The sequence below is a fragment of the Palaemon carinicauda genome, chromosome 33 (assembly GCF_036898095.1).
Source record: "Palaemon carinicauda isolate YSFRI2023 chromosome 33, ASM3689809v2, whole genome shotgun sequence".
In the NCBI taxonomy this organism is placed as follows: Eukaryota; Metazoa; Arthropoda; class Malacostraca; order Decapoda; family Palaemonidae; genus Palaemon; species Palaemon carinicauda.
Window position 1 is genome coordinate 79,417,182 of NC_090757.1, and position 22,507 is coordinate 79,439,688.

General features: G+C 37.4%; 2 protein-coding genes across 2 annotated transcripts in view; both read left to right on the top strand.

Annotated features, from left to right (window-relative positions):
* The window catches only part of LOC137625994 (synaptogenesis protein syg-2-like), an 89,174-nt gene that overhangs the window by 33,966 nt on the left and 32,701 nt on the right, over positions 1 to 22,507 (top strand). Inside the window, exons 3-6 of the mRNA XM_068357079.1 lie at positions 1,826 to 1,970; positions 5,654 to 5,784; positions 6,343 to 6,502; positions 7,213 to 7,681. Coding sequence (XP_068213180.1) covers positions 1,826 to 1,970; positions 5,654 to 5,784; positions 6,343 to 6,502; positions 7,213 to 7,681 — 905 coding nt within the window. The remainder of the gene's footprint in view (positions 1 to 1,825; positions 1,971 to 5,653; positions 5,785 to 6,342; positions 6,503 to 7,212; positions 7,682 to 22,507) is intronic.
* LOC137625995 (uncharacterized) lies at positions 10,373 to 12,491 on the top strand. Its single transcript, XM_068357080.1, has 3 exons — positions 10,373 to 11,934; positions 12,123 to 12,251; positions 12,348 to 12,491. The coding sequence occupies exon 1, from the start codon at positions 10,455 to 10,457 to the stop codon at positions 11,784 to 11,786; it is 1,332 nt and encodes a 443-aa protein (XP_068213181.1). The 5' UTR covers positions 10,373 to 10,454; the 3' UTR covers positions 11,787 to 11,934; positions 12,123 to 12,251; positions 12,348 to 12,491.

A 22,507-nucleotide genomic window follows, 5' to 3' on the forward strand; every position in this document is an offset into this window, starting at 1 on the left:
AAAGCTTCTCAGGGAAAAATTGGAGCTCCATATAATTTTCTTGTTATAAAAAAAATGGATTTACACTTCTCCATTTATTATACGGCGTCAACATGTGTTTCGAGTCACTATTTCTTCTTTATTTCGCATAACTCTATATCAAGACTACAATTGTTGAAAGATTACACCCTAATATAAAGACTATCCTAGTGAAAATTTTAGAAAGAAAAAAAATTTATTTTGGAATTAACAAAAATTGTTTCTTTGAAAAGAAATAAACTTAAGATCAATTTTTAAATAAATAGATGATTTTTTAAACATTTCATGGGGTCTCCCAGTATTTGATAAGACTTCGAGGCAGCTTTTTGCAACTGTTCAAAGCAGACTAATTTGTGAGGCTTAATAGTCCCTTTAAAAATTTAGGTTTACGATCTATGTTTACCTTGGATTCGACTCCAATTGGAGCAGGATCTTTCTGCAACGATTCAGTTTCTTCCCTCCCTTCTATGTTTTTTCTCTTCTCTTCCGATGAGGCTCATGATTCCACGGATGCGAAGGGGTTGATGCAGAGTTTTCAAAACTGGTCACGTTTGTGCAGCACAGCTTAGAACGTAAAGCCTATTCGGTCCCTCAGAATTTCTAAATTTGAAGACTTTGTTGGTCCATAATTCCTATTAATGTGGAATGGCATCACTCTCCACCACAGCTTGAAGTCTCCTGTCTCTAGCATGTCACTGTTGAATTATATATTAAATTCAAAACTTTAGTAGATGAAACAAGTAAATGGCTAATGGTAAAATCTACGCAATTGTTCTCTGTACGGTAATATATGTTTAAAAGGGTAGGCTCCACCTTGAATGGGTGCCAATCGTAGAAAATATTTCCCAAAAATACACTAATCAAGACACGCTAATGAAATTTTCAGGCATTATTAGCACTATAATAAGGCATATCCTCTGTAAGTTTTATCCTCCTACAGGGAAAATAAAGGATTTTATGAATAAAAATGTGAAAATCGGAGCTAACGACTTAAATGTTATTTGGTGACCAGTGAGAAACTACTGTCTTGAATTGAAATTTCGTTCTGTAGGCATGTTTGTTTATCCACTTGGAACAAGCACACAAAGTTTTATCAAAATTAAACAGTAAATAAGCACACAGCAAGAAAAAAACGAGCAATAACTTTAGTGAAAGCCAAGCCGATAATGGTGGGAAACCTAGAAATAAATATTCACCAAAAATTAAAATCTCGATTTAGGGAAAAAACCTTCTGAGTTTTTGTAGGTATTATGTCACTTGATAGCCTAAAACATCTAAATATTATATTACTTAAGGCATAAGAGCAGGACAAGCAAAGAAATACACCCCTCTCTCGAAAAAGAAAAAACGAGAAATTACGATTTTTGTCTGATGACAGAAATATTGGATATAAAATCATAGTCAACCCAGAGCTCATTTTCTTTGATGACATTGATATTAGAAAACGACTTTGAACCATTTTTAAGAGGTAAACTATAAATATTAGACAATTACTAATGATATTTCTTATTTTTGCTATGAACATAAGGGGGGCGTTGATGACCATAGGGGGCATTATAGAGGCTGGAGATGAATTCTACACATATCACGGCCTTCTGATAGGCAAAAGGAAGACTTTTAGCAAAGAACAAAAATTGGCAAAAATCAGCCTTGTAAGGTGGAGACTATAGGTGCCCAATAACTTTTACTTAGTCCTGGAAACCACTCCAAAAACATACACTCATGATTTAAGGAAAGAAGAAATTTTTAGAAATAAATATTTTCTAATAAAATGTATGATGATTATAGCAGTACTTCCTTGGTGCAGATTCAGGATGGTGGAAATATCACAACGGCTACTCTGACGATCGTTGTGACGGGTGAAGATAATGGAGCGACCCTGACCTGTAGAGGTTCGAATCCTGCTCTTCCTCAGGAACCTCTTTCCGACAGGAGGAAGCTTATTGTCTACTGTGAGTTAAAGAGGTAATCAAGTCTTCTTTCACTGATTGAAGAAATAGATGATGAGTTTCAAGTTGTGGTTTATGGTGTATTGTAAGGTAATTATCAAAATAGAAAAGTTAATATATAATTTTTTGTTAATGATCATGTGTACGTCAAGTTTATATTTAACATTTCGCTGATCAAATCAAGATTTTTATCTTATTCATTGTGTATTAACTATTAATATTTTCATGTGCCATTTTTTCTTCAATCATTGAATGACGAAATACAAATACCTAAATTTAGTGAAGATAGTGATGTTATTTACCTAATAATATTCCCTTTATGAGCGATGCGAATATCTATTCAATGATTTATTAGGGCTCCATAATGGGAATTTCAGTGTTGAAGAAGTTGACATTTTGAAATCATTTATTTCATCGTGATTTATGCTCATAATCATTGCCTATCTTAGTTATTTTTTCAATCTATTCCTCTAACTTTTCGTTAATGGCTCATTCCTTATGTCATCCAATTATTTCTCAAAGTTATTTTTCTTTAGCTAAACATCATTACTCCTGAACCTTTCAATACTTTTCATTGGTAACCAAAACAAAGTGTACTGGAGTAGACAACTACAAAATTCTTTCATTTCCAGAATAAGCATCAAAATTAGCAAAACTACTCCTCAAGGATTTCTTTTCCGATGTAACTTGTCATCCGTATGAAAATATAAGATGGTTGCCATTATTCAAGAGGAACATAATTGATTATATAGAAATATTGCATTTTGTAATAGATTCACAAAGGCTTTTCCTAAATCAATGATCTTGGTATCAAATCATACATTTTTTGTTATGTTGAATCCGAATTTGGAACTATGTACCTACTCACTAAATTCTTTATACAATAATATCAGCACCTTGATCATAACTTAGGAGAAATTTGCTCTTATCATTTTAGTCCGATATATTATTTGTGTATACTTGTTTCCCACATATTGACTAGCTCCCTAGACGAGTATACTACAGAGCTTCAAAACGTGGCATCATCTGCTGCGAAGAGTTGTGCAGGTTAGATCAAAGGAGCAACATTTGCATAGACTACAGTATTCTAAATTGCATTCACCCTTAGTTAGCTACTGGCACCTATGGAATATTGGTGAGAGTTCTGTCCAAACGATATACCCCATTTCTCCTTTCTTAGTCCAGCCCTTGATGATAGAAGTCTGCATTTCAGGTTAAAGTACTGTTGAATTACTTTAGATTCAGCCCACCTTGTAGGCAGAAAGATTCACATGTGATTCAGTTGAAAGGTCATGGCAAACATATCAGATCTCGCATCATCAACACTGTTAGTTGTGTGAAATCTGTCACTGAATACTGAAAGAACATTAAAACCAGTGAAGGCATGGAAGAAGAGCATCCCTTCCCTCTTTATAAGCACAACACAACTAATGTACAGGAATCCACCCCAGGTTCTCTCCTTGGCCAAAGGAAACCCACAACTGCTGCAGATCTTGCTCCTGAAGTACCTGCAGAACACTGACTGCAATGATGACAATTTTGGGGAAGCTGGATTTGATCACGATGACTTTGCTGCTATTGCTGTTGATTGCTTAGCACGCACAAAGATCCATATGTCAGCCACCCAAGCCTGATTGATAGTATGGGGGTTACTGCCTGCATATTCTTTCAAAGCCCTAATAACCAAATTTGGTATAGCCACCCAACAGAAATGTTAACAGCTTGAATGTGTTGTCATTTTCTCTTAGGAAATTTTGCCAGATTGGGGGAATTTTGCCCTCCGTTGACAAGCCACATCTCATCCTGCACCTTGGCCTTGAGCTCATCTGCTTTCAGCTTTCATACTAAGAGGCTGCTAGAAATCAGAAAAATTTCTGTTTTTTGTACCTGGTATATCTGTGGACTGTAGGAAAGACCGCATGCATTGCATACACCGCACCATTAATGATTATGGTGTCGGCATCGGGCTCTAAAAAAGGCAGTGACATGGGATTTCTAGTATACATGGCGCTTTTCACCATCACTAAGGGCAGCAGGATTTGGCTGGTTCTCATGATTAAAGACTAGCTCCAAGTCACATTCTCTGCTTTGGCATGGTATGAATAACATAGAGAACAGTTGACAGTCTACTTTAAGCATAATTTGCTCTGGAAAGTCATCAGACACTCGCATCTATCACAAAAATTAAACCAAGTCTCTTGATTGGTTCATAAAACGGGAATTCGTATTCCACTTCCAGTCTCTTCATAAACTACTAAAGACAGACATTGCCTTTCTCAAGATATGTGCCAATCAGCTTGGTATCAGTTTAGTGGCAATATCCATTGCATCAAGCAAAATCAGGTCCCGATTCTCCTCGTGGAATGAATTGACCACATCTTGCATAGCTTGTGAATGGTTTTCTACTTTCTTAAGGAATTCTCTTGGTGTTCATTCTGTCTCCTCATGGTGGCTTGGATGTGCGCATCACCCTCTGTGGTCTATCATGCTGGCTCATACTGTATAAGGAAGTGTCTAACATTAAGAGCAGCTAACATCCACCTTAACGTTACTGACAAATTAAATTATGCATGGCCTGTTAGAAAGAATTTGGGACACTAATCTGATTATTCCTCTGATTCCGAACTTCATGCTAAGGTTTAGAAAAGTGGTGCTCTAGTTTTGCGTTGACTTCGGCTCTGTCGGGGCAAAGACGCCATTGAGAAATTCCATGGGTCAAAATTTGGATTCTACATAGGGAAAACTGAATGATTAGACATTAATATCATTTAAATAAGATAAGTCTTTGTGATATTGTGAAATGTATTATTCCATTATATTCAATGGTGTACATCTTGAATATGGGCACCATCTTGAATATTTTGGTAGCTAACAGGGTTTATCAAAAGAGCAATCCATAGCGAGTATATGTGCAAATTTTGGTGCTTGTTTCCATAATTGGAAGATTCTTTTGAAAATTCAATGTTAGTTGCTCTAATGTTCACTGGGTTATCGAATTAGTGATGGAAAATGATGACCAGAACTTAATAGATATTAGAAAATGATGACCAGAACTTAATAGATATTAGAACCTTGAAAGGAATTGTTAAGAGCAACAAGTTTCTAATATTTTTTTTCTAGTAATCCTTCCTCTCGCTCTTTGTCTCTGCTTTAGTTTCATTTTTTATTAATGGTGTCGCTAGTCTTTTGAAAATCCCTTTTGTAATTACGACTTCCCCTACTATATTGTGTCAACAACCCACCAATAAGGGTCGTGCATTCTCAGGAAACAGTCTGAAAGATTTAATATATGTCAGTTTTACATTATAAAAAAAACAATGTACACAGGTGATTAATTCCACTAAAAAAAAAAAAAAAAAAAATTAGTGTAGGCGATATGGAAGAACGATAGTTTCAGGATTCGGTCCATAATTAGAAGGGAAAGTTTATTTGTTTATGAGATTGAAAAGATGAAAACAATAATTATTAGTTAGATGAAAAAATCAAAGTGAAATAAATATTGATACAGAACTTTGCCAGTGGATAAGATGATAATCAATGAAAAAGCAAATGAATGAAGTGTGATTATACCAGCATAACTATTTTACCCACATCCCGAATATAAAGTTTTTGGCATAGATGAAGATTTTTTTCCGTATATTATATAGTACTCAAAAATGATCAGAATCTAATTACATATATATCAGACGAGCCCATTGTGGACCTCACCCTCGGGAGACCTCTTGAGTCTGAGAACATCAAGGAGGAGGACGACGTCTACTTCGAGTGTGGAATTAGATCGAATCCAAGATTTCATCATATCCTGTGGTATCATAATGTGAGTTCCTAGAATCCTCTTAGACTTACAAGCTACAAGAAAAAAAATCTAGATAGTTTTATTTCAATAACACTAAAGTTTAGGCCTAGTACATAAAATATTCATGAAAAACCTATTTTAGCATAAAGACCATTACAATTTTGGAGTTGATCAAGAAAAGATCTCGGGTCATTTTGTTATTTCATAAATAATTATTTGTGAAAATTCTCATTCAAGTAACCGAAGAACGAAGGAAGACCTTTTCATTGATTCGCATAGTTTTTGCCTCTGAAAATTAGCATCATAGTTTGATCTGAAGGAATTGAAAACAATATATGCTGCACTATAGATCTAATGAATTCACAATCTTTTTTTTCCGTTATAGTTATGTTATGTTATATTGAATAAATTTCGTAATTTGCTATTACAGAACAAAAATGATAATTATAAACTATCTTCTTACTTCGATATCTTTAAAAACTGTGAATGCAAGAACACTTTAGAATTTCAATAGCAAAAATATCTGAGCTGTAACTTTACTTCAAGTAATATCTCTCCTATACACCTTTTCCCCGAAAGGGTCAGGAGATCTTCCAGGACATAAGTGGAGGAGTGGTGATCAGCAAGCAGTCTCTTGTCATCAGAAATGTCTCAAGGAGCCATTCGGGATCCTACAGCTGCGTCGCCACCAATGCTCAAGGACGCACCCACAGCAACACCTTTCTCCTCAAGGTCCAGCGTGAGTGTTCCATATATTGTATTTCCTGCAATATATCTGATATTTTGGGGTAAGATAAAAATCAAAACCCTGAGTGTTCATAGATTTGAGTAGTGGAAGGCTTTGTTAGAGTTTGAGATGGATATTTATGTGAACGCAGACACGAGTTTCACTCCTTTGTTTTATGTTTGTATATATCAACAAAAGTTATTAAAGAATTTTAGGATGACCCCGTCCTATTTTCTAGAGTTTGATGTGGTATAGTGAACTTAATATTAGATCAACAGGCTTATTATTATTATAATAATAATAATGTTAGTTTTAATTTCTGCTCATATGTATGTTGGTATTTGTGTGTTAATTAAATCTAATGTAAAATTATATACCATACATTTGTAAGAAACCAAACATATGAGGATTGGGGCTCACATTGAAATTTATGTGTATTATCATCAAGGCAACCATAATCAGAAAAGAGATATGGATGATGCTCGCATTGATACCTGCTATTATTGAAAAAAAAAGCCAAGTCATCAGTATGGATAAGGTATCTGACAAAACATTTGCTAAAAAACGTTGCTAAAATTCCCTTTCCTTATAAATTAAGCCTAAAGTAAACAGATTAACATGAAGGTCCATAATCTTTGGGTTAAAAAGGCCATTTTCTTTTCAGTAATTTCTTGACAGTTTTATATTGTTTTGACAATTCCCAATAAAGGTCTGCTTTCCAGATTCTCCCATCTGTGCCGGAACAGGAAGTCAAGAAAGGACTAAAGGAGCAGCTCGAGGAACAGAGGTGAAGGCCAAGTGCCAAGTGGAAGCTGAGCCTTCATCCAACTTAATCTGGTCCTGGGTGAGGAAGAGGACGGACGGAAGCGAGGAGATTCTCTCCCCTGAAAAGTATACCGTCGAAGGTCTGACGTCGACTTTAACAGTCATCCCACAAAGGAGAGAAGACTACGGCCGACTGCTCTGTAGGGCCACGAATAACATCGGTCGCCAAAGGGAGCCCTGCTCTGTTAACGTAGTTCCAGCCGGCCCTCCTGATACGCCCACCAATTGCTCAGCCACGCCTATCATCTCTGATGACATCCTACCCTCCCTCTCTGTCACCTGTCTGGAGGGATTTGATGGAGGATTGCCTCAGATTTTCCTACTGGAGGTGTGGCAGAATGGAAAGGTCCTTGCCAATATCAGTAGGTGAGACTTGACAGATTATTATTATTATTATTATTATTATTATTATTATTATTATTATTATTATTATTATTATTATTATTATTATTATTATTATTATTATTGTTGTTGTTGTTGTTGTTGTTGTTGTTGTTATTATTATTATCATTATTAGCTAAGCTACCACCCATGGACTCCAATAGGGTAAAATAGTCCAGTCAGGAAAGGCTGTAGGGAAGTAAATAAGCAACGAGAGAAGTAATGAACACCTGAAATAAAATATTTTTAGAACAGTAACAAATTTAGAAGAGACTTTCATAGATAAACTATAAAATGGGACTTGGGACTTGGAACTTGTGTCAGCTGGTTTAATTTTAAAGCCTTTATTGCAAGTTTGAAATTTTGAAATACTGTATATATATATATATATATACACATATTTATATATATATATATATATATACATATATATACATATATATATATACCGTATATATATATATATATATATATGTATATATATATATATATATATATATGTGTGTGTGTGTGTGCGCTTATATATACATACATACATATATATATATATATATATATAAATATATATATATATATATATATATTATATATATATATACATATATGCATATATACATATATATACATATATATTTGTTATATATATATATATATATATGTGTGTGTGTGTGTGTGTGTGTATATATATATATATGTATATATATACATATTTATATACATATATATAAACACATATATACATATATATATATATATATATATACCTTATGTAAGACACGGGCTCTTGCCGCTGGGCAGCCCCTAAATCATTGAAGAGATGATACCTAGACGGTAAAACGAGCCCCTCTCATGTACAGTAGATATAAGTATTTTATGTAAATTACGTAAGACTTTCGTCGTGAATTTCAATATATTCTTTACTCAAGTTGAAATATATAATTTACGTTTTTTCGTAAAGAATTAACTTTTCATTTCCAGTATGTTTCCTAAGAAGTTTTATGTAGTCTATTTGAAACTTTTGCAGGATTCATGTGAGATAGGAACAATGGCGTAGGTAATGTTCTTTTTATATTTTATGATGTAATGCGTCATGCTAGAGAGAGAATGTTCAGTGACACGTGTTGCCGAAAATTCCAGAATTCCCGGTGAGAGGATGTTATTTTTTTTTCTTTTTTTTTTTTTTCGGGGACAATGGGTGGGTGGAGCTAATAATTGGAGTCGTCTCGCGGGTGAGTTGCCTAAAATCCTTGATTCCGCCTTATGACATTTTTATCTACTTAGAAACTTTGATGCAAAGCACAGCCCCCACGCTACCAAAACCCAATACTAGAACCTTCGGGAATTCGCCAAATCTAATATATTTAGAGCCTAAGGACCTAAGGTTGAGTTAGAGACAGACAGACATAGAGATCGAGCTAAAACGGCAGCCTTTCCTTTCTCCCTCTCTCTCCCACAAGTTCCCCAGTGTTAATCGTTGGAAGTGTTAAGTGGGTTCCAGTGTATCCTCTCCAAAGCAAATTGTGTCACACAAGAGTAAGAGGTGATTATTGTATTCATTGTTTAGGGTGAGTGTTGACATTTTATAAGGTTTTTTTTTTTTTTTTTTTTTTTTTTTTTTTTTTTTTTTCTTAACAGCCCTGCAGGCTGAATAGGTTCGAAAAGTGATCTGGTTAACTAATATTCATTTAGCGTCAAACATAAACATTGCATTATTTTCAGAATTATTTCAAGCATTTGTATTATTTACATTGCATTATTTCTTTTCTAGGGTTTAAGGTTTATTCAGATACAATAGCTCAGGTCAAGTTCTTTTATAATTTCAGTTCGTGAAATTTTTGTATTATTCTAAGTTTTGTTCATACTTAATATTTTCCAATGACTTGGTGTTTATGTTAATTCTTTTCAAAGTGTTGTAATTTATATTGAATATATTTATTTTTCAATGAGTGTATTATTCCAATCATCACTATAGACAGGTCGGAGACAGGCAAAAAGTGCCCTTTTTTGGGGTCAAGGTTTTCTAAACTGATTCTGGTACTCTGAACCATACTGATTCAAGTAAGCTTTTGGACCATCTGAAATTTTGCCCGAAATCCAAGATGGCGGCCAAAATCCAAAATGGCTGCCAAAAATCACAAAATATTTTTTCACGGCGTTGGCTTTAGCTATCAAGATGCTTTTTTCTCCCAGAATAGCTATTTTTAGGCAGAGGAATATGACCCTCTAGTATAAATTCCGAAAAAATTTATTTATCCTGGTGAAATCCAAGATGGCCACCGGAGTCGGCCCACCAACTTACGGATTGCTATAACTCCAGTTCTAGATGGGCTATGACAATAATATTGGTCTCTATCCCTAGGTTTTCAGGGGTAAGAAATTCAAATCTGTCATCACTTTGAACCATAGGCTACTCTGTCACGGTGAAAATTCACTATAGCTGCATAGGCTGATATGCATTATCGGGTATTTCCTAATCACTGTGATTTTGTGAATATCTTTACACTGTGCACTACTTAATTTCAATCATTTAAGGTTTATTGTCATGTTAAAGGGTCTGAATGTCCATAATAATGTCTCATAAACACTAATTTATGACACAAGCAATAACTTCACACTCTCAACTATCTCTATCATTCTTATGAAACTAACCAGAAGTTTATTTCAGATTCATTGAAACAGTGGAAAGGATAACAAAATGGCAGCCACTCCATTTCTAGGCAAAGGGCCAAGTAGATGACTTTGTAGTCTCTGCAACAAAATGGTCAATGATAATGAAGACATGGCCAAGATTGGACTAGCTGCACTTGAGTCACTGAAAGGATTAGCAGAGAGGTGGGCTTGTATTGACACCAGGTTAGCTTTGTCCTCACAGTTCCCGTATTCAGAATTTAGACTAGAGAAAGTACAGAAGCTGCCAAAAGCTGTGAATATCTTGAAAGAAGATAGACAGGCATTTGGCTTATTGGTTGGAAAGGCAGCATCTCCAGAAGAAGTCCATTCTCATCCGTTGACGAGCCTCCCACTGGCGCTGGCGACCCCAGACAGAGATTTGCGGCAAACTTCGAAGTCATCTCTCAGGAATTACCTTATGGAGGAATCTTCATCTATAGAATATACTCCTCCAGATCAGAGCATTTGGCTTGTTGATGGAATGGCAGCAGTTAGAACTCTCCCTCCCCAGCAGACATGGAGAAAATATGGTGAAGAATTGTTGAAGTTCTGCTTACCACCAAGTTCTTCAAAGCCATTGGAGGTTGGAATTATCTTTGATTCGTATGGTACAGCTACTACCAAAGAACTGACTCAAATTCGTCGAGCTGGTGGAACACCAGGCCGCAGGGTACATATCAAAAATGCCGACCAGAGCATACCAACAGGCAAGGATTGGAATTCATTCCTGACTATTGGTGAGAACAAAAGTGAGCTAATCAAGTTCTTGGCCAGTTACTTCAAGTCATCAAAGCTGGAGATACCATTGATCGTTACCCACGAATCAGAAACCTTTAGGATCACTGCATCTGGTACAGAAATTCTACCAAACTGTAACCACCATGAAGCAGATACCAGGATTGTCTACCATGCCTCCATCGCCAAAGATCCTGTCGTTATCCGAGCCACAGACACAGATATCTTGGTTCTGCTTTGCTATGCATATTCAGTCTGCAACCCTGAAGACAACTGGATGATGAAGGTAGATGACCGGTATGTCAGTGTCAGGAAAGTTGTTGAACACTTCGGAGATGATGTCTGCAAGGTCCTACCCGCGTATCACAGTATAACTGGTTGCGACACAACATCCTTCCCGTACGGGGTAGGAAAGATAAAACCACTCAAGAAGATGCGTCAAAAGGGAAAGGTACATCTCTTAGCAGAATTAGGAACATCCGTCCATTCCGTTCAAAAGATGGAAGGTCCCAGATCATTCATGCAGACCTGTATGTATTCAGGAACCGACAAGGAGACGTTTGTTGAAACAAGAATCAGAATGTTTAACAAGAAGCAGGTGAAATCAAGTGTGGGAATTTTGCCTGATGGAAGCAGTGCAGATGAACACATTAAAAGGAGTGTCCTACAGGCGTTGATATGGTAACAGTGTCTTCAACCAAATATTGATTATCCCTCCATCGCTGACAGAGGATGGCAGCGTACAAGCGAGGGAATTTGTCCAGTATGGTATCTTTGTTCAAGACTGCCACCAAGTCTGACCAAGGAAAGGTCTAATCAAGACCCAAACAGAGGTATGTAGCCCTTAAAATGATCCTCATTCTTATGCATCTAATAGCAATATTTGGTAACTACTTGATGTTCCTACCAATCGTTTAATGACAGCTCATGGATTTGAGTTCCCAATAGTCAAAAAAGTTCTTAACAGTCAAAGGACACATGTAACTACTGTAATTCAAAGTGTCCATGTCTTTTAATTAAGGTACAGAAGCCATTGATATGTATGATGCAGATTCGAAGATGGTCGATAAAGATGGTCGTGCTCGGTCAAGGCAGAAGAGAACAAGAGATCCCGTTGCTGGAATTTCTACTAGGAAGCGACAGAGGCAAGGTACACCATTTTATATAATATGCTGGCAAACCAAAGTATTTTCTCTCTGGAATCATTATAAAACTCCAAATCTTTATAATTTCTTTCAAATTTCAGAGCCGACTCCTACTGTGGAAAATCAACTTCATGTGACACTGTTGATGACTGCCATTGACTACGATGATGGGTATGAGGATAGTTCTGAAGACAATACAGATTCGGATGATGATACCTCATTGACTAAAACCAGGAAGTGACAGAGGCAAGGTACACCATTTTCTATAATATGCTGGCAAACCATAGTCTTTCTTTTTGGAATCATTATAAAACTTCAAACCTTTATAATAATTTCTTTCAAATTTGAGAGCCGACTCCTATGGTGGAAAATCAACTTCATGTGACACCGCTGATGACTGCCGTTGACTACGATGATGGGTATGAGGATAGTTCTGAAGACGATACAGATTCGGATGATGATACCTCAGTGACTGACAGTTGTGAAAGTCTGAGCTCTGACAGATGTAGTGATCTTGACATTTCATATTGAGGAAAAATAGGACCTGGAAAGAGACAAAATAGAGAGCTTTCGCAAGTGCTCAGTTAGGGCACTAATGTAAAAGCTCACTGATATTTGACATCATGGACATTTGTACCCATTTTCAAGACTATATCAGATACAATCATTGTATGATTATGTTAGGAATACACCTGTTCTTTACAAATTTGTTTTTAATATTTGTAGAATCAAGTGTGAATGCAGTTTCATTCACATTTAGTAACATTGGTAGTCTTGTAGGTGTCACCGGTGTCGCTTTGCATCCGTCAACATGCATTATAACCATGATGGAGTAGCCTGTGGCTCAAAATGATGACAAATTCGGATTCCTTGCCCCTGAAAACCTAGGGATTGAGACCAATATTATTGTCATAGCCCATCTAGAACTGGAGTTATCGCAATCCGTAAGTTGGTGGGCCGACACCGGCGGCCATCTTGGATTTCGCCAGGATAAATCAATTTCTTCGGAATTTAAACCAGAGGGTCATATTCCTCTGCCTAAAAATAGCTATTCTGGGAGAAAAAACATCTTGATAGCTAAACCCAACGCCGTGAAAAAATATTTTGTGATTTTTGGCGGCCATTTTGGATTTTGGCCGCCATCTTAGATTTCGGGCAAAATTTCAGATGGCCCAAAAGCTTATTTGAATCAGCATGGTTCAGAGTACCAGAATCAGTTTAGAAAACCTTGACCCCAAAAAAGGGGCAGTTTTTGCCTGGCTCCGACCTGTCTACTATTTGAGATCAGATTTCCGCTCTATTCCATTTAAGAACCATAGTCACAGTTAGATAAGTGTTAACCATACTTAAAAGTAATTACCCAGTTTAATTTTGAGTGTGCTTAAGAAACCTTTAGATATTCAGTGTTTTATATATTGTTGTCTGGGAGTTATTCAACGGTCTCAGAATTTGGGTATTATTGTTTTGAAGTATAACAGTTTTCATGTAAAAGCAAACAAGGTAATTTGGAATTCAAGAGCTTAAATAGCTTGCCAATTGTAGTATATAAAATATTATATGTTTGGTTCCCAGTCACGAGCCTTAGTATAGTATATTTTGTTAATAACCTGACTTCGGGAGTCATAATCGTATAATATATGTTGGGTGCTCGGACCCGGGATCCCAACAGTATAATATATTCTGGTACCCAGACCCTTGGGAATCGAGCGAGTCTGTTTTAAATATTAATATAGGTTTTATAATAGTACAACGATGATTGGGTTTTGAGTATTGTTACTGTACTACTTTTGGAGAGGCATTAATTAGTGTTAAATTACAAGCTGGCACAGTTTAATATCCAAGAGTTTTCAGTATCCCAATTGTTCAGAAATTGTCAAAAGCTTTAATGTAACTGACGCTTTGGTTCTCGATCTTAATAGCATGTGGTGGCCATGATACGAGTGGGATGAATAAGGCCCAAATTATGTGCCTAGCCTTAGATGCGTTGATAAACTCGGGGTATTTGTCGGAAGAGAATATTGTGGCAGCTCGTGAACTGTTGGGGGAAGCTGAGGAAGAATTTTTAGCAAAGCAAGGACCGGTTGATCCTCAAACTGATGGCATGAAAGAAGATAAGGATGTAGAAGCTGAGATTCGACATATTGCAGCGGAAGAGAATTTGCTTAGGTTGAAGATGATGGCAGAACTAGAAGAAAGAGAGAGAAGACGGGAAAAAATGGAATCGAGACAGGGAGAAAGAGAGAAGGAAATGGAAGCAAGACGAGAAGAAGATGAAAGAGAAGAAAGACAACGTGCGAAGGAAATGGAAGCAAAGCAAGAAGAGGAAGCCCAAGAGATTGCAAGACATGCAAGGTTAATGGAAGAAAAAGAACGAGAAGCCCGAGAGATTGCACAACATGCGTGGGAGGTGGAGTTGTGGCACGCCCATACACAGCTGACAGCGCACACAGAAATGACTCCTGCTAGGCACGACCCCGTGTTCAATTTTTCGGAAACCCAAAGGTTAATTGCAAGGTCCCCATATGAGTTCTTACATCATTTCGAAACGGTCGCAGCAACGATGAAATGGCCAGAAGATGAATGGTCTGTGTTATTACAGAGTGTGCTCCTTAGGAATGTCTGCAGTGCTTATTTATCCTTATCCCAGGACCAGAGGATGGAATATCAAGAAGTGAAGAGAAGCGTTCTGCAAGTGTATCAGATGACCCCTGAATATTATAATGAAATGTTCCGAAGTTTGAGAAATGATGAGACAATTACTTTACTAGATTACGCTTATAAGGTACGACAATGTTTCAAGAGATGGACGGAGGCTGCTAACGTAAAGGAGAAGACTGATTTAGAATTGTTGATAATTCTACAGCAGTATCTACGAGGAATTCCTGAACACATTTGAACGTAATTGAGAGAGAGAGAGGTGAAGAAACTTGATAAAGATGCTTTGCTGAGTGGAGATTATAATATCATCAGTCGTAGACCCTCCACGGGCACGAAGTTTCAATAGTCGTTCCAACCAAGTGTCAAGTATTCACTGAATCATGGAAACCAGTTCGGAAATAACTACAGGAACATGTTCAGCAGTTACAATGGAAGTAGCAATGGTAATATCCCTAAGCATAATGCGATAGTACCACAGCAACAAACGTCGAATCATCGTCCTTCAAATAATGTGAAAGACGTGCAGAAGGTTGATACTGTCTGTTTCAAGTTTGGTACAAGAGACCATATCAGTAAGGAATGTTGGTCAAACCAACCGAAAGCAGTTGCACAAGTTATTAAGGATAAGTTGACTTCACAGAATGCCAAGACTAAGAAGCAATCGGGAAAAGACGGAGAGGAAAATGAACCAGCCACCATTTACGCGACGAGCTGGACGAACCCAAACAGCATGGATGCCTTTAAACCATATATTTATCAAGGTATGTTGGCAGCAAGAGACGTGAGTGACCGAACCTCGGTCAGGATAATGTGCGATACAGGTTGTACCCATAGTGTGGTTGTACGTGGAGTACATCCGATGGTGGAACAGTCTCTCACAGGGGACTTGATTATTTTGAAAGGAATAGGAGGTGGATAGGTCACCCCTATTTGCATTTTAAAACTGTCATGCGAGTTGGTGACAGGTAATTTTGACTTTTCGGTTAAGCATTCAATGGTTGTCGAAGGAGTAGACGTCCTGCTGGGTAATGAGGTTGATGGAGAGTGGTGTTTGTGCCTTGTCCTATTATAACCGAGAAACATTTGACTGGACTCAAGAAGGACTACCCATCTCTGTTTCCTAGTGGTGTGACGACTAGGAGCAAGGAGAGGGAAGTGGCTGCCGAAGAAGAAGAAATTGAAGGAGCGATGAACTTAGAAGATTTGTTTTCCAAAAAAGAGGATTCCCTTGATAGTATGCAAGAGAAGAAGTTCAGAGTAAGCCCGAGCAAAGAGGAACGATGGACAAGTGGACAAGAGGATAAAGAAACAATGGACCAGGAAGAAATAAATTTGGAGGATTTGTTTTCCGAAAAACAGGATTCCCGTGGTGACATGCAAGAAGAGAACTCAAGATTAAGACCGAAGGAAGAGGAACGACAGATGAGTGGACAAGTGGACGAAGAGGAAAAAGAAATTTAAGGAGCAATGAACTTGCAGGTTTTTTTTTCGAAGAAGAGGATTCCCTTGATGGTAAGCAAGAAGAGAAATCAAGAGTAAGCCCGAGCAAAAAGGAGAGACAGGCGAGCAGACAAGCAGACAAAGAAGAAAGGAAATTAGAAGAAATAGAAAATTCAACGTTAAGAGTCGGAGAAGTGAGTAGGAAAAGGCTGATAAGATTGCAACGGAAGGGTGCAACATTAACAGAGTTTTTGTACCGTGTGGTGGACGAGACAGAGGCACAGCAGTTTCCGACCTCATATTATCTTAACGATGGGTTGCTTATGAGGAAGCAGAGACCCACCGATATCAATGGAAATACCGAACGGGGGAAATATCAGCAAATATCAATTCCCGCACCGTTGAGAAGACAGGTGATTGCGATAGCGAACGAAATGGAACATAGGGGAATAAGGAAGATGGTGCAGAAACACTTTTTCTGGCCTGGCATGCATAAGGACGCGAGCCAGTTTTGCCCTGCATGTCACGTATTTCAAACAGCTGAAAAACCCTACGAGTGCATCAAGGAATCTCCCTTATACCCGGTGAAAGTACGAGGAGAACCCTTCAGGAAAGGACCGAAGATGATAGCAGAAAAATGGAAGAATCAAGAGAAAACGGAAGGAGAATTTGTCAAGAGATTGGGGAAAAGGACCGAGGAGATTAGGAATTTTTCCCTAGAATGCATGAAGATTACGAGTCGAAGACGGACGTAGAAAAGGTTTGGTTGAAAGAATACGAACACACAGGTTGCAGGACCCTTCAGCAAAGGACCAGAGAAGATGTTGGTCGAGAAAAGAAAGATCAAGAGGAAACAGATGAAGGAAATGTCAAGAGTTTGCGGAAACGAATCGGCAAGTTAAGAAGATTTTTCTTAGAAGACGTGAAAACGAGGCAAAGACAAATGAAGTAGAGGTTTGGCATGAAAAGTACAAACAGAAAGGTTAAGGTAGGATGACATGTGTTGGTAAGCATCAGAAAGAAGATTCCCTCTCTTCAACGAGTCCCCAGAACCTTTCTAGATTTTAGAGGGAATCAGTGACCTGACCTACATTATCGAGATATAAGTAGAAAGGAAAAATCAAAGGAAAGCCATATTAACTTCGAAGCCGAGACTTCAAACACTAGATTTCAACGAGAAACTCCTTATCCAAGTGGATGCGTCAGATAACGGAATTGGAGCTGTTTTTTTGCAAGAAGCTGAGGAAGGAATTCTTCATCCTGTGTGCCTTATGTTCTTCAAAGCTGAAGAAGATACAAAGAGGCTACTTGACAATTGAAACGGAACTGTTGGCGCTGATCGCAGCAATGAACAGGTTCATAATTTCTGTAAGTCGACCAAAAAAAATAGAGATATTGCATTGTATTCAGATCATAATCATTTAACTTTTGTGAAAGAGATGAAAAGTAATAATCAAAGGTTAACTATGTGGTCATTATGTTTGCAACCATATTGTGCTTATGTAAAGAATATATCAGGTTACATTCAGGTAAAGATAACAAATATGTTAGGACAATGTGGTTGCAGATTATTTATTTCAGGGTGAATCGATGGATTCAGACCCGATATGAATAATCTTTTTGGGGAGCAATCTTACGAAACTGGTCTAGTGAAGAGTGAATATCGTAGTTCATTAATAATGTTATTTATATTTATTTATATTGTTTTCATTTGTGCATTGAAGAGATGAGACCCAGCTCGTAAAATGAACCCCTATCATGCAGATATAAGTATTTAATGTAAATTACGTAAAACTTTTGTCGTGAATTTCATAACATTCTTCATTCAAGTTAAAATATGTAATTTATGTATTTTTTGTAAAGAATTAACTTTTTATTTCAGGTATATTTGATAAGAAGTCTTATGTAGTCTATATGAAAGTTTTGTAGCATTCATGTGAGATATGAACAAGGGCTTTGGTAATGTTCTTCTTATATCTTATGATGTATTGCGTTTGCTGGAGAGAATATGTTCAGTGACGCGTGTTTTCGAAAATTCCTGAATTCCCGGTGAGAGGATGTTATCTTTTTTGTTTTTACTTCGGAATATGGGTGGGCGGAAAAAACAGGGGTAGTCGTCTGGCAGGTGCGTTAAAGTGTGTCTGAGAGTTGCTAAAATCCTTGATTTCGCCTCTTGACATTTTTATCTACTTGGAAACTTTTATGCAAATCACAGCCCTCACGCTACCAGAACCCGATCCTAGAACCTTCGGGAATTTGCCAAATCTGATACATATAGAGGACACAAGGTTGAGTCAGAGTAAAACAGACATAGAGATAGAGCTAAAACCGCAGCCTTTACTCTCTCCCTCTGTCTCCCACAAGTACCCCAATGTTATTCGTTGGAAGTGTTCAGTGCATTCTAGTCACTTTGTGTCGTCTCCTAAATGACTCTGTACCCCAAAGCAAATTGGGTCTCATACAAGACTAAAAGGTGATTATTGTATTAGGGTGAGTGTGGACATTGTATAACGTTTTATGTAAACAGCCCTGTATGCAGAATGGGTTTGAAAAGTGATCTGATAACTAATATTCATTTAGCGTCAAACTTCAGCATTGTATTATTTTCAGAATTATTTCAAGCATTTGTATTATCTACATTGCATTATGTCTTTTCTAAAGTTTAAAGATTCAGGTACGATAGTTCAAGTCAAGTTCGTTTATAATTTTAGATCGTAAAATTTTTGTGTTATTCTAAGTTTGGTTTAGACCTAATTTTGACGTAAATTCTTTTCAAAGACTTTTGATTATTATGGAATATATTTATTTTTGTACCAAGTGTATTACTCCAATCGTCACTAATTGAGATCAGATTTCCGCTCAATTCCTTTTAAGAATCAAAGGGAGTGTTAGATACGTGTTAACCATACCTAAAAGTAATTACCCAGTTTAGATTTAAGTGTGTTTAAGAGACCTTTGGATATCCGGTGTTTGATATATTGCTATCTGGGAGTTATTTAACGGTGTCAGAATTTGGGTATTAATGTTTTAAATTGTAAGTTTCCATGTAAAAGCAAACAATGTAATTTGGAATTTAGGAGTCATAGTCGTATAATATATGATAGATGGTCGAACCCATGATTGAAAGTAGTATAATAATATATATACATATAAACATATATATATATATATATATATATATATATATATATATATATATATATATATATATATATATATATATATATATATATATATATATATTGTACCAACCGTGTGTCACACGATCGTACATAGTTCATTTTGTGCTTGTATCTTCGCTCTCCCATCGCACTAAAAATAATCTGAAAAATCATGTCTGCTTTTCTCCTCTGTAACAGTGTCGATATTTGAACATGAAAATTCTTGTTGCTTTGAGATTTTGTATATAAAGGAGAGTGTTCTATAATAAACTCACTCAGTTGCTTTCAACCTGCCTTTGAGTCACAACCTTTTCTCGGCCCGTCACATATATATATATATATATATATATATATATATATATATATATATATATATATATATATATATATATATATATATATATATATATATATATATATATATATTTGGGCTCAGGCCATGTCGTCATGATGGAAGTCCCTATTAGGTAAATTTTTAGAGTATATTTCACTACAGTGATATTCCCAGAGAATTTTACCTCAAGATATCCAGAATTCTAACTCCTGGAGCGAATATCCCTAAATAATCTCACAGGGATATCGCATATCAGAGGACGTATTCTTGACACGTCACATAGCTATCTTCACCCCGAACATTATTAACGCTTTGAGGGGGTACAGTGACAAGAATCTGAAATGAGAATGAAAAGAGAGCCGCTCATAAGGCATCTCTCCTATTCCGTTTCCAGTGTGTATCTGATGAGGGTGGTAGCGCCCTATTTATTCCTTTTCGTGTAGCTCTACTACTCGGTGTTTTCCTTTGTGTTCTCTCGTTATTTTGGATTTTATTCAACATTTTGATGACTTCTCCGGCCTCTGCTGCCTCTGGAAAGTTGAGTATTATCTTTACTATGTATAAATGTAAGCTCTTGTCGTTTTGAATTAAATCAAAGTGATATTAACGTAAACAAGAGCTGTTGCCTACCGGAGGCATCCTGGATGCTATCGCTCGCTCTTTATGGGTCATTTAGTTGGCTAGGGCAACATTCCCGGTTTGTTATGCTTTAATTATTTAGCTATTTAGCTCCTCTAGGAATGCTTATATTATACCGTCAGTTTTTTAGTTCGTTGATTTCGACACGGGTCGAGGTACTGATCTTACCCTTCGTGAGGCTTAGTAGCCTAGACGTCTGGCCCTAGTACTTTCATGCATGATATAAGTTTTTCTGAGTGTTATATTATTGAAGCTATAGGCAAATATTTTATTCATGTAAGATATTGTTGAATGTTTTCCAAGATGGTATACGAGAGTTTCGGTGAATTAGGTAATCGATTTTCACCTTACCTAGTCTAGTATTCTAGGTACAGTAGTATACTTTCGCACATCCCCGATTGTTCTTCTCTCCTACGGAGACTAAGTTCAATCCCTTTCTCCCTCTGAAAGCCTTTGGCTTATTCCTAGTGGTTCTATCTGATTAATAATCCAGGTATAACTATTGTAGGATATGTCTGTTCTATCCTGATAACCAGAGTGACTGGTTTTTTGGGTTAGGGCAGAACATCAGAGTTTCTAGTCTGTGGTCTGCTTCTTCCTAGCATAGAGAATGAGTCTCCTTTGCTAAGTTAGGGGCGGACACAGGAAGCTTTGCTTCCCTAGTCCATGTCGGAAGGATTCTGTAAGAGATGATTCCTTCCTCTGGTGGCCTAGCAGACTGTCCTGTGTTGTTTTTCTCGAGCTGGAGAATGAGTTTTCTCTGTTGCCCGGCGAAATAACTTCACCTAACTTTGTTCTGGTTGGGAGGAGGATACCAAGCATTGCCAGTCTTCCTCCCTAATAGACAACACTAGGTTAGGATGAGCTTCCCTAACTGCTGAGTGTGTCTCTTGCTAGAACGAAGTTTATAGTACCCTTATCCCTTCCCCACCTCTCATTCTTTTATTTTCTTTTGGCCATAGTCCTACTTCCGTACCTAGCATAGGTTAGTATGGAGGACCGGCTCAGCTCTCTGCCGGCTGGCATTATGTGTCGGCCGGCAGAGACCCTTTGTTCTTTGCAGAGTGAACCCTAGACCCCTTGGTCTCCCTTCCATGTCTGCCGGTAGAGCCCGGCAGGCTATGGATTCTTTGGAAGCATGAATGCTACATTCTCCCCTTCCATAAGTTCACTCTTTCTGGATGGAAGGTCGTATGGCATGCCGCCTTATAACCTTACATCCATACTGTTTCTCTGACTATTGTGTTGCACCCCTAACCCCGCTGCCGGCTTAACAGCCGACAGCTGGTCAGGTAGAGGTTCTCTGGTTCTTGGCTATTGTCGGCGGACATAGGTATTATTACCCTTGCTGGCCACTTCGATTAGCAGCCGGCAGCCGGGTATTAGTGTTTTCAGCCGTTGGCTGGCAATGATTGCCGGCCGGCAAACAGTCGCGAATCAGTGGGCTGCCGCCTATTAGTTAAAGATAGTATATCTTTGAACTATACAAGGGTAGATGCCAGCCGGCACGTGCAGGCGCATGCCGGCACGTACCGGCGCGTGCTAGCCGGCATCACAGCATGCGATGTACAGTAGTTGCTATATTTGTAGTGTAGTACACACTGCATTAGCAGAAACTACTGTACAGAGCTTGAAATAACACTAAAGTTCTTCATCATACTTAATGTTTTTTTGTGCAGCCTTTTGTTGAGACCGTATAATATATAGAAAGTAAGTTCTTTCTGTATTCTTTCTATCCCGTATATTAAAATTTTTTCTCAAGGTGTGAACTAAACCTTAAATTTCCGTTTAGGAAATTACATAAGGTATTCTAGAATAGAATTGACCTTAGTTTTAATATCTCGGGAGGTTTCAGCAATTGGCTGGGCAGGAAATACAAGTATGTGTCTTTCCTTCTTTCTTTTATAGCTTTTCTATATAAGCTAAATGTCTCAATATAAGTGAAACCCTTCACTTGATACTCATGGATTTTTCTTCTCTTTACAGGAGGACCATCCGAAGAGCGGGAGTAGGTTCTGTAATGTCCGCA